The sequence below is a fragment of the Oryctolagus cuniculus genome, chromosome 17, assembly GCF_051225735.1.
Source record: "Oryctolagus cuniculus isolate XC-2025 breed Fujian yellow rabbit chromosome 17, ASM5122573v1, whole genome shotgun sequence".
Lineage (NCBI taxonomy): Eukaryota > Metazoa > Chordata > Mammalia > Lagomorpha > Leporidae > Oryctolagus > Oryctolagus cuniculus.
This window is the reverse complement of record NC_142883.1, coordinates 16,503,852-16,516,969: the sequence shown is the minus strand read 5'-3', so window position 1 is coordinate 16,516,969 and position 13,118 is coordinate 16,503,852. Positions and strand designations below refer to the sequence as shown.

General features: G+C 39.3%; 1 protein-coding gene across 1 annotated transcript in view; it reads left to right on the top strand.

Annotated features, from left to right (window-relative positions):
• Positions 1 to 13,118, top strand: part of LOC100354814 (uncharacterized) — a 279,056-nt gene that overhangs the window by 88,937 nt on the left and 177,001 nt on the right. The window contains exons 8-10 of the mRNA XM_089318019.1: positions 1,075 to 1,131; positions 1,715 to 1,819; positions 11,644 to 11,748. Of these exons, the coding sequence (XP_089174145.1) occupies positions 1,075 to 1,131; positions 1,715 to 1,819; positions 11,644 to 11,748 (267 nt within the window). The remainder of the gene's footprint in view (positions 1 to 1,074; positions 1,132 to 1,714; positions 1,820 to 11,643; positions 11,749 to 13,118) is intronic.

Here is a 13,118-nt window from a genome sequence, read left to right as displayed (position 1 = left end):
AAAAAAACCTAGATGGGGGATCTCTGTGAGTGAGATCCCAGTGGGAAGAACAGTCCATCAAAGAAGGAGGTACCTTTCTCTTAAGGGAGGAGAGAACTTCCACTTTGACTATGGCCTTGTCTAAATAAGATCGGAGTTTTTAAACTCAAGAGGCTTCCATGGCCGTGGCAGCTCATGACAAGAGCCTTGGGTTATTACTGACGCCATAAACAAGAGTGTCAATTGTTAAATCAACAACGGGAGTTACTGTGCACCTACTCCCCACGTAGGATCTCTGTTCTTAATGTGTTGTACTATGCAAATTAACGGTGAAACTACTACTCAAACAATACTCTGTACTTTGTGTGTCTGTATGGGTGCAGTCTGTTGAAATCTTTACTTAGTATATACTAAATTGATCTTCTGTATATAAAGATGATTGAAAATGAATTTTGATGAAGAGTGGGATGGGAGAGGGAGTAGGAAATGGGATGGTTGCGGGCGGGAGGGAGTTTATGGGAGGAAAAGTCTCTGTGATTCAAAAGTTGTACTTTGGAAATTTATATTTATTAAATAAAAGTTGAAAACAAAAACAAAAACAAAATATGGATGGAGTTTGTGGATTCAAAAGGCTTCCATAGCCTAGGCAGCTCTTATCAAGAGCCTTGGGTGGTTCTGACATTATATATAAGAGTGTTAGTTGTTAAATTACAACAGATGTCACTGTGTATTAACCTCTCCTGCAGGACCTCTCTCCTCAATGAGTTCTATTATGAGTTAGTTCTCAGGGTTTTTTGTTTGTTTTTGTTTTTTTTTTTTGGTGTTTGTGTGCAAATTGTTGAAATTTACTTGGTATAAAGTTGGTCTTCTGTATATAAAGTTAATTGAAAATGAAAAAAAAAAAGATTGTGGGGCAAACAAGTAGATATAGAGGCCTCATTAATAACTTTTCAATTCTATAGTTTTATTGTTTTGGATTAAATTATAGATTCTTTAGGGCAAATAACAATGTATGTCATTTTGAAATTATGGCTTTAAAATGACTTGGTGAATCTCCACATCTGTTCTTATGACCTGATTTTTATCTTTTTAAAGCAGCTAATGCTGAGGTCTATCAAAAGAAATTGATGGATGGTGTGAAATCCCCTAAAGGTGTGTGAAATGCATAGAGATAAGTTAGATGGATGTGAGATTATCATGTTTTGTATTTGTTAATTTTCTAATCATTAAATTTTAATTTCTGCCATCCTTTCCCATATTCTGATGCCATATATATTTTATATCTAAATGTGTTTTAGGGGTTGATATTATTTTTCTGTTGTAGAGGGTATCCTCTTGAGATTTTTAATCTTTTTAGCATGAAATAAAATAATCAGATATTTTATCAGTACTTTAAAAATAAATTGTAGAAATAAAAACTGATAAAAAATTTTAGTCATGCTTGATATCTGTCTTGGCATTGAGAAAATGAAAGCAAACTCAATTTCTTAGTCAAAGGTGTTAGAGTTGTTTTCTCCTTTACTATAAATTGCTAAATGCTCAACCAGCTGGCTAACAAAAACCAGATCAGAGGAAGTATTCTAGTTGTAGTTCTGGCATCAGTATTTTTGCTACATTTGAAGAGATCTCATTATACTTCAGCCTTTGTGCATTAAGATCATCATAATTCTCAGGTAGTGATACCTTTCAATAATATATGGCAATTAGATTTTGATCATATTTTCTTTTTCCAAAGGAGGAATTATTGATGTTAGTAAACTGGACACTATTTTGCAAAACATGGAGATGAAACTCACAGAAACTGAAGTTAGTGATCTTAAGCAAAACATGCCAATTGATGGTAAGAAGTGAAGATTTATTTAAGTTGCTCAGAAAGTCTGAGAATTTGAACTTGTATATAAGACTCTCCAAAATGCTTATTTTGCAGTAAAATTTTTATTATTTAGAAAATGCTTTGTATTATCTTTTCAACATTAACAAAAACCTGAGAAAAACTCTTTAGGAAGAAGGTTTATTTCAGCTCATGGTTGGGAGGTTCACAGTTTAAGATCTGAAGGTCCCATTAGTCTATCATTTGATGATGCTGTGGATCGGGCATGCACAGGGAAGAGCAAATGATGAGCCAGGAAGGAGAGAGAGAGAGAGAGAGAGAAAGAGAGAGAGAGAGAGAGAGAGAACGCTCTCCCATGTGGTTTCTTTTTATAAAGCCTCCATGACTTGACCACGAGGCTCCACCCTATGAAACCAATCCAATTCAGTCATCTCCCAAAGGCTCAGACACCAGAACTGAATGTGGCCACTACTATGTCAGCACCATCAATCCATGACATTGGGACTTAAAGGTCTGTGTGAGTTGGGGAGTCAAATCATGGTTAAATTATTGCAGGCTTTTTAAATCTTTTTTGTACTAAAAATGTTATCTTGAAGAACTCATGCTAACAGTAAGTTTCACATCTTAACATTAAAAAATTATGGTTTAGCAATTTCATTCACCAATATTGGTACTATGATTGTGGCTACTATGATATTGAAGATCTAAAAAAAAGTATTGTGGAAGGGAGGATATATGAAGAACACATTAAATGGAAGACATTTAACACTAGAAAAGTTTTTAAAAAGAGAGAAAAAAACTGCCAAAGGCAGTTTTTACTAGCAAATTATTCTCCCATCAGTTTACATACTCAAGGAGGAGAAAGAAAGAAATGAGAAGTGCATGATACATTCCCACTCAACAGTCATTGTATTACAAGTTATGTTTTACATTTTTCCCCTCTTGATCACTTTTCTGACACTGGGTAGACAATCTGTTCTATTATTTAGCAAAGTTATTTTAGAATTCCTATGGAATTTCTATTTAAAATTATTTCCTAAAAATGGAAAAAAATCAAGATTACTTTTTTCTGATAATGTGCTTATGAAGCATATAAATTACTTTCCATTTCTAAATTCATATAAATATCTGTTGTCACTATAGAAAATATCTAGTTTTAATGAAGTCAGAGGTTGGTTTAAAAATAACTAATAATTCTCTTATGTAAATAGGGAAATAAATATGTCTGCCTACATCAATGAAAATAACAGTAAACTATAAAATAGAGGACAGTTTCAAAAATCCAATTGAAATGATGTAGAGTGGGATACCAAATTTAAATCTTGTTCTTTTTCAACTAACAAATTAGTAGTTTTTTTCTTTAAAGTGAAAGAGTTAAAAAAAATGACTCCATGAAAAGAAGATACTGGAATCTCAAAACCCATAGTGAAAGAACCAAAAGGATCACATAAATAAGAATAGTGTCTGCAAATACTAGCTGATAGAATAAAAAAGGGAGAGAATGATCCAACATGGGAAGTGAGATACACAGCAGACCCATAGAATGGCAGATGTCCTGGACAGCACTCTGGCCTCATAATCAGCCCTTAAGGCATGCGGATCTGGCTGAAAAGCCCATGAGAGTATTTCAGGCATTGTCACTCCCCCTCTTCGTGGAGGAACGACACAGGACCCTGCGCTGTTCTTTTGTCTGCTCGGCCCTTCCCGGGTTTGCTGCTGGTTCTTCCCGGGTTGGCTACCGACCCTTCCACCTCCGTGGAAGGGCGGTTCCCCCTGCCACATTCCCCACTTCCGCGGGGGAGCGGCACACTGCTGGCCGGCTCTCTTGGGGGCTGCACAGGTGTTCCCCTTAGATGTTCCCCTTAGATGTTCCTGGTGCATGCCGTCTCTCTCCTCCTTTATAGTCCTCCTCCGCCAATCCCAACTCGGCTGCCCACACGCCGAGTACGCTGCTCTCCTCCAATCAGGAGCAGGTCCTGCTGTTTATTGGTTGAACTGGAGGCAGCTGGGTAGAAGCTGTTTTCTCCTCTCCCAGCGCCATATTGTGGGAGAGCAGATGCATAGAATAAGTCTTAATTCCAGTAACTTAGTCTAGTCCGAGTTGCTCCCCACAGATCCCCCTTTCTTTTTATTTTTTGGCGTTGATACGCGCCTGTCTTCGGTGCCCCGCGGCACACACTCTGCTCTGCTTGCTAGAGTTGCCCACAGGTTCTTACAAGTCCTATCAATCAGGCAAACCAAATCCGGGTCCTCTCTTCGCCATGTTGTGAGGAGGTTTTTAGGCGCTGATGCGTGCCTGTGTTCGGTGCCCTGCAGCACATGCTCTGCTCTGCCTGCAGGTGCTTACAAGCCCTATCAGGCAAACCGAATCCAAGCCTTCTCATTGCCATATTGTGGGGAGGCTTATTGGTGTTGATTCGTGCCTATCTTCGGTGACCTGCAGCTCATACTCTGGTCGAGCTGCCTGCTGGTGCTTACCGCCTTACTAATCAGGCAGACCGAATCCAAGCTCTCTCATTGCTGTGTTGTGGGGAGGCCTTTCTCTATTTCTCTATCTCTGGGCATTCCTATTTCTCCCATTTTACTTCTATCTACCAGCATTCCTATTTCTCTCATTTTACTTCTAAAACTTCTGTTTCTCTTTTCCCTGCGGCTTCCCGGAGCCCGCCCCGAGGCTGCTTCTCGGCGGCTTCCCGGCTCTGAGCCGCTTCAGCCAGCTTCTCTCATCTGTGTGGCTTCCCGGCTTTGCGCCCGCACCACGGCCTCGCACCAGCCCAGCGTTCCCTATCTACTTGTGCCCCGCACGCTCTCTCTGCGCACGGCAGCCTCTGCGAGTCACACAGCCCCAGCTCACGTTTCTGCCACTAGCATTCAATCCAAGTTCCCCGGGCTAACCTGGCAAATTCAACCCAGCTCACGTTTCTGCCCCACAATTTGGCTTCCCGTCCTTTGCTCCCCGGGCTAATCTGACGGATTCCAACCTGGCTTACGTTTCCGCTTCTGGTTTTAACTTTTCGCCCCTTATTCCCGGGCTAACTCGACGAATCCCAAGGTAGCTTTCGTCTCCGCCTCAGCCTGCCCCCGCGGCTACATCCTCCCTAACATATTTTTCTCTACCCGGTATGTTTCCCTAAGTTTTCTTCCAACAATATTCCTCCCTCATTTCTCCTGGCCTCTCCCCACAGTCCGTATCCAAGTCTAAGTTTCTTATAGGTTTCACTTTCACTTTCAACCTGCAGTCCATATCTGAGTCTAAGTTTCTTCTTGCTTTCACTTTAAATCCTAACTTCTTTCCCACAGTCCGTATCCGAGTCAATAGCTTCTTCCGGCACCTTTTCCGTCCGGCTTTCCCCTAGGCTCTTCTAATCTCTCTCTCCGGTATTTTCCCAGTTCTTCCTGTTTCTTCCCTCCTAAGTTTCCTATCCGAGTCACGGCACCATTATGTCGCTCCCCCTCTTCGTGGAGGAACGACACAGGACCCTGCGCTGTTCTTTTGTCTGCTCGGCCCTTCCCGGGTTTGCTGCTGGTTCTTCCCGGGTTGGCTACTGACCCTTCCACCTCCGTGGAAGGGCGGTTCCCCCTGCCACATTCCCCACTTCCGCGGGGGAGCGGCACACTGCTGGCCGGCTCTCTTGGGGGCTGCACAGGTGTTCCCCTTAGATGTTCCCCTTAGATGTTCCTGGTGCATGCCATCTCTCTCCTCCTTTATAGTCCTCCTCCGCCAATCCCAACTCGGCTGCCCACACACCGAGTACGCTGCTCTCCTCCAATCAGGAGCAGGTCCTGCTGTTTATTGGTTGAACTGGAGGCAGCTGGGTAGAAGCTGTTTTCTCCTCTCCCAGCGCCATATTGTGGGAGAGCAGATGCATAGAATAAGTCTTAATTCCAGTAACTTAGTCTAGTCTGAGTTGCTCCCCACAAGGCATGGAAAGCCAAGACACTCTGGGGGGGGGAAAAAACCTAAATGAATAATTTCCGCGAGTGAGATCCCAGTGGAAAGAACAGGTCATCAAAGAAGGGAGGAGAGAACTTCCATTTTGACCATGGCCTTGTCTAAATATGATCAGAGTCAGTGAACTCAGGGGGCTTCCATAGCCTTGGCAGCTCATGACAAGATCCTAGGGTGATTACTGATGCCATAAACAAGAGTGTCAATTTGTTAAGTCAACAACAGGAGTCACTGTGCACTTACTCCTCATGTAGGATCTTTGTCCTTAGTGTGCTGTACATTGTGATTTAATGCTATAACTAGTATTCAAACAGTATTTTTCACTTTATGTCTCTGTGTGGGAGCAAACTGTTGAAATCTTTACTTAATATATGCTAAACTGATCTTCTGTATATAAAGAGAATCAAAAATGAAAAAAAAAACCCATAGTGAAAGTGACCAAAAAATAAAAGTTGCATCATTGAAACCGACTTATCAGTACAAATATGATCTTAACCTGGACCTCACTGAACTGAGATCATATTTCAGCTTTATTCTTTGTGTGATTTTGTGGTTTTGAATGGGGTAAATGGTATGAAATTCCATAGCCAACATATATTTCCAATTTCACATCTCAGTGTCACATCAAAATTTAACATACATGCATTTGTTAACTTATTGTTTAATATAAGAAAAATCTTTAGAAAAATGAAAAATTAAAACATTTTTCTATTGAGGGACAAATTATAAAAATGTAACCTTCATATTTATACTATGTTTTATTTTCATTATTTAAAATTTTTCTTTTATATAAAGTAAACAAACTTCATGTATTTCATATATACAGCTTTAGAAACATAGTGGTACTTCCCACCCTACCATCCCTCCTGCCCATGTTCCCACCCTTTTTAATAGCATTTTATCAATATACACAGACTCATACATGTTAATTTTTATCATGATTAAATTATTTTAGATTATGAAATTTTATTTAAAAACTTTTAGAAGATATATTTATTTATTTGAAACTCATGGTTATAGAGAGATAGAAAGGAAGATACTCACACATCAAATGGCTGAAATGCCAGGGTTGGGCCATGCTGGAGCCAGGAGCCAGAAGCCAGGAGCTTCCTCTGGATCTCTCATGCAGGTGACAGGAGGCCAATCACTTGGGCCAGCCTCTGCTGCATTCCCAGTCACATTAGCAGGGAGCCGGATTGGAAGTGGATCAGCCAGGACACAAACTGGTACCTATAAAGGATGCTGGCATTACAGCTGGCAGTTTAACTCCCTACCTCACAAAGCTGGCCCCTGATTATAATATTTTTTGACAGGCAGAGTGGACAGTGAGAGAGAGAGAGAAAGAGACAGAGAGAAAGGTCTTCCTTTACCATTGGTTCACCCTCCAATGGCTGCTTCGGCCAGTGCACTGTGCTGATCCGAAGCCAGGAGCCAGGTACTTCTCCTGGTCTCCCATACGGATGCAGGGCCCAAGCACTTGGGCCATCCTCCATTACACTCCCGGGCCACAGCAGAGAGCTGGACTGGAAGAGGAGCAACGGGGACAGAATCCGGTGCCCCGACTGGGACTAGAACCCAGTGTTCCGCCGCCACAGTGGAGGATTAGCCTATTGAATCGCGGCGCTGGCCTGATTATATTTTAACAAACGACCGATATACTTATATTATTCATTATTTTCTAAGGACTTATTTCTATAGTAAATGGGAAATAAAACTGTTAAGATTATTACAGAGAAACTTGTGATATTCAACTCAAAACCCTGCACTTGTGTGGGAGGCCAGGAGGAAGCATCTGGCTCCTGGCTTTGGATCGGTGCAGCGCGCCGGCCGCATTGGCCATTTGCGGGGTGAACCAACAGAAGGAAGACCTTTCTCTCTGTCTCTCTCTCTCACTGTCTAACTCTGCCTGTCAGATAAATAAAATAAATAAATAAGTGACCTGAAGAAAGTTCTGGAAAACATGAGAATGCAGCTCACAGATAAAAAAAGAAAACTGTAGAGCTTCAGAAAATACTGCCAACTGATAGTGAGCAAAGCAAGTGTCACTAGGGCCATAAGCATTACTATCAAGTTAGGTCCCAGTGGAAAAAAATCCTAATATTTTAAGTCACTGAAGAGTTTAATAAAAAGAAAGGAAGGATAAATAAGAGAAGAAGAAAGGTGAAGAAAGATAAAGGAACATAAAGGATAAATCAGAAAAGAAAAAGGGCAAAGCAAGATAAGGGAACATTTCCACGTAGTAGAGTTCCCCTTACATTTGCCTCAGTTGCCAAAAATTACATGTGCAAGTACTTGTCACATTTAGCTATCTTTTCTTTTTCCTGGCCCAGGTTTTGTTTGACGGGATGATTGAGTACATTTCTCAGATAAATCATTTTTTAAAATATCTAATTATCTTGTTGATGCTACTCTGAGATATCTGATATGTGTTGTGTCTTTATTTTTATAACTGCTGGAGAAGATTATTGGATGAAATAAAATCTCTCCTAAATGTGAAATTCTCAAAATTAACACACACAAGTTTATGCTCCTATTTGTATCCAATTTAATAACATTTTACAATGCAATGAATGGTTTGTAATATACCTTTAAAAGTAGTCTATACTCCCCTAGAAATTGATTTGAAATATAGTTAAACAACACTCATAATTAAAAGTAACTAGTTTTAGTACTCAAATAGTACTTTACACTTTGTGTTTCTGTGTGGGTGCAAACTGTTGAAATCTTTACTTAATATATACTAAATTGATCTTACGTATTTAAAGATAATTGAAAATGAATCTTGATGTGAATGGAATGGGAGAGGGAGCAGGAGATGGGAGGGTTGCGGGTGGAAGGGAAGTTATGGCGGGGGGAAGCCATTGTAATCCATAAGCTGTACTTTGGAAATTTATATTTATTAAATAAAAGTTAAAAAAAAGTTCAAAGATTTTTGCAGTGGATTTCATTCTACTAATTTGTTGTGTTTCCTCTTAAATTTCTTGACTTTTAATTGAAGGAAATTTAGTAATAAACGTAAGACAAAAGAATAGGCTTGTGAGATGCCTTACTGCCTCCTCCTCTAAGCTCTGAAACAACAGAGAAGGACGGGAAGGGATACCTGGTGAAATAAGTTTACTGAAGCTGAGATTCTGCCTCCTGTCACACGTAGGCCTTTTGGAGAAGTGACAATTTGGAGCATTCCCTGTAGAAGTCTGTGACAAATGTTGTCCACTATACTGTCATGTTTTAGTTTTTCTTTGGTGCTTCATCCACTTTGCTGAACATATTAAAGAGGGTTAGGTATTGGTGGTCAGAAGCCTAATTGTCAGTTTTTTGACTCAAGCTGCAGGCTTATTTTCATCTGTCCATTGTGAAATTCAGCTTATCTTTTCTCTATTCTGCATTGGTATTTTGAAAGTTGGATTTTTGTTAAAGGATTGTGGGCTTTGAAGCCAGAGTGCTTCTTCCACTTAATGCCCCTGCAACTGTGGGAAGTTATTTAATTTCTTATTATCCAGTTTCCTCATTTATAAAATGGGATAATGATTATAAATCACCTAAAGTTATTGTGAGAATCAAATGAACTGATACATGTAAAGTACATGTATCTAGAACCACTCACTAAATATGAGAAGTTCTTCTAACATCTGCAGACATTTTGACTCCATACATGCACTATCAACCCATTACTGTTGCTTCCATTATGTAGGATTCTTTAGCAAAGTTCTGTTTATCATTAGTCTGGATGATATATGTTTGTTTTACACTCCTATTTTAAAATAAAAGTAAATTTCTGTAGTTCTGTATAATATTAAAAAAACTAAGCAATATTTTGATTGCACAACTAAGCCACATGTATTGTCAGTGATCAGTTGGGTGAGGAACTTGGGCCATCCTCCACTGCACTCCCTGGCCACAGCAGAGAGCTGGCCTGGAAGAGGGGCAACCGGGACAGAATCCGGCGCCCTGACCGGGACTAGAACCTGGTGTGCCGCCGCCGCAGGTGGAGGATTAGCCTATTGAGCTGCAGCACTGGCCCCCTTCTCATTCTATATTAGATTTAATCCAAGTCTTACATACTTAATTTATACATGCCTTTGTTTGTTTTTTAATTTATATTTCCATATTTGGTATGTTTGCTCATGCACTGATAAAATGTTTTTAAATTAACATCCATATAATATTTTAACATAGGTAGGTCTAACTCTTCATTCCTGTTCTCATATACAAATGCAATAGGCTTCTTCCCCAACCCCTGATCCTGGATCTGATTTCTTTTTGGGAAAATCTTTTTGGTGTCACTTATAGTAATAGTATATTTGTTTTGTTTCTTTGTTTTTCATCTTTCATTTGCTGTGTAACCTATATCTTTATGAAAAAAATTAATTTCTTAGTTACATATCTCCTTATCATCAAGCCTAGTTAAAATACCAAAATGATGGAGAAATATAGAAGCATATATTACATCACTTGTTTTCTTTGGAACAAAAATGTTGACTATCCTTTCAAATTTAGATTCAGCAGAAAAATCTTTCACATTATACAAACATACATGTACATATGTATATGCATGTATATGCATCTTTCTGAATCAAATTCAGACCATATGGTGATGTACCCACTTGGCTGTAGCTTAGGCCTCCGTGGAATCAGGCTGGATGTACCTTGCTGAGGGTAGATGTTGCCTTATATACCTCACTGGGTGTGTTCCCAGTAAGAGGGTTTCACAGATATTGTAAGCACGCCATTATGTGTCTGAGGTAGGAGAGGCAGCGCTTGTATATGGTGCCAGGTCAAGGGTTGCCCTAAGGGATTAGTCTACCATGTTAGTTCACTGGTGGGTGAGTGGTAGCAGATAAATGACTTGTGGTCCTGAATATCTTTCATAATCCTATATAGCTTCTGTTTGCTTGTTTCCTTCATTTCTTCTGCTTACTTTCCTTTTACAATTTACTTAAATTTTAATATTTTTTGGGGGGGTTTCCATTACTGCTACCAATTGTTTCTATTTATTCTCTCTCAGATGCCTTGTTTCTTTCTGGATCAGATTCTTTTAACTGAGAGCTTTTTCCTTGTACAATTGAAAGGAACATTTGAGGCTAAGATGGAAGTACATTTCCAAGAATAGTTACCTTTTCTTCTCCTAGACATTTGGACAGGATCAGTGCAGGATGAGTGAGACGTTTTGCACTGTCACAGTGAAGTGAACCTTAGCTTCAAGTTTGTGCAGGAGTCTGCTCAGACTCTGTTTCAGGGATACTTTTTCTCTCTGTTTTCTCTGATCCAGAGTAACTCCCCACTGCCACTAGCAGTCTACTCGGCATGAGAGTGGGGTATGGTAGGTTTACTTCTTGTTTACTCTGAGCTGGGCTGAAGGTTCAGCCTTTTGGGTTCCCAGGCTCACAGGGACAGAATATTTTTTGGTTAGGTCCAAGAATTTGATTTTGTTCATCTGTACTCTCTGAGGCCTTTTGAATTCTTGCCTTCCATTAGATTTTGGACTGGGATTATTTTACTCTCTTATGAGCTCCTCAGTGCATTTAATATCTTATTGAATATATCAGTTGTTTTCCACAGGAAGGTTGGTCTGAATAGCATAGTCCTCTAAATAATTGGAAACAGAACCTGATCACAATTTTTGGTCAACAGATAAAGTATCTTAATTTGGAAGTTCAGAAAACAAAAATAAGCTCTACTCACTGACATCTCTGATTTATTTTACACTTTGCTGTAAACAATTTAATAATTATTTATCCATTTAGAATATTTCAATTCTAATTCCAACACCATTATTGCTCTCCTCTTGATATATATGAACAGACTTTATTGAACCTTAGTCTTTCTCATGAATCTGATAATCATAATTCACAGTAAAATCTCATATTATTCTCTTTTTCCCAAGAAGGGATTAGTGATATCAATGAAGTGGATATTCTTTTGAAAAGGATGAGGATGAATCTTGCTGAAAAGGAAACTAGTGATCTGATACATAATCTGCCAGTTGATGGTGAGTATTTGAAATACATTTAAAATGTTCAGTACGTCTGTAAAATATGTGCTTCTGTAAGAGTCTCTGAACACTCCTAGTTGATATTAAAAAGACTAAATATTAAAGAAAACTCGGACTGTAAGCAAACATATTTTTGTTCTCTTGACATTTTCAGCAATTTTAGTTCAGCTGAGAGTGGCCAGTACCACTTCTAGACCTAGGGAGAATTAGAGAAAGGCAGTGCTGTTGTGAGGAGGGAAGACACATAGGAAAACGGGAAAAAATAACATTTCTCCTTGCTGGCCCCACAATTGTTTACCATGGACATTTAAGAAGACAGAAAGAGTCAAGGAGGCATGGAATGTGATACCAATTTTCTACCAGATTAGTATGATAGAACCCTCGAAATACTTCCTGGGAAAGAGCAGGTAACATTGAGGCCTGAACGTGTAGAATGCCTGAATGCCCAGTTTCCCTACTTAGTGACTGTTTATATTCCTCATATTCCTGAACCTAACTCCATGGCTCAAGGACTATGTTCAGGGATTCCTAATCTCCCTTGATGAACTATAGACAAATGCTAAAATTTAACAAATTCTGAATTATGGTTGAACTAATCCCCAAACCCAGTAAATACAAGTTTAGGATATTAACTTTAGAGTATTCCAGTGGGGCCAAGTATATCTTTATGGAACATAAACCTGACCATGTAATAACCTTAGACAAGTCAATCATTACCTTATTAAGGATCTATTTCTTTCTATCATTGTGTAATATAGGCACTGTCACCTAAAATACTTTCTTATTAATTTATTCTGAATTTTTGGTGCTGCCTATCTATAAGAATCTTCAGGTCGTCTTCACTGTTTCATTTCCATTGCTTGCAATCATATAATCATTAGGAAAAATGAATCTAGATGTGGAGCCATTAAGTTTCATAAAAAATATTTTTTAACCTCAAGGTCTTTCTAAAGTTATAGTAAAATTGGGGGATTTTTCAAAAAGATTTATTTGAAGGTCAAAGTTACAGAGAGGGAGAGGCAGAGGTAGAGAGAGAGAGGTATCTTTCATCCACCCCAAATGGCCACAACAATATTTGGGCCAGACTGAAACCAGAAACCAGTAACTTCTTCCAGTTCTTCCATGTGAGTGCAGCACTTGGGCCGTCTTCTGCTGCTTTCCCAGGTGCGTTAGCAAGGAGCTGGATCAGAAGTGGAGCAGCCAGAAATTGAAACAGTGCCCATTTGGAATGCTGGCATTGCAGATGGTGGCTTATCCTAATGTGTCACAGTGCTGGCTATAGTTGTGGGATTTTTAAAAAGTTTTATTTATTTATTTGAAAGGAGATTTACAATGTTTTTAATCATAAAAACTAGAACATTTCAATG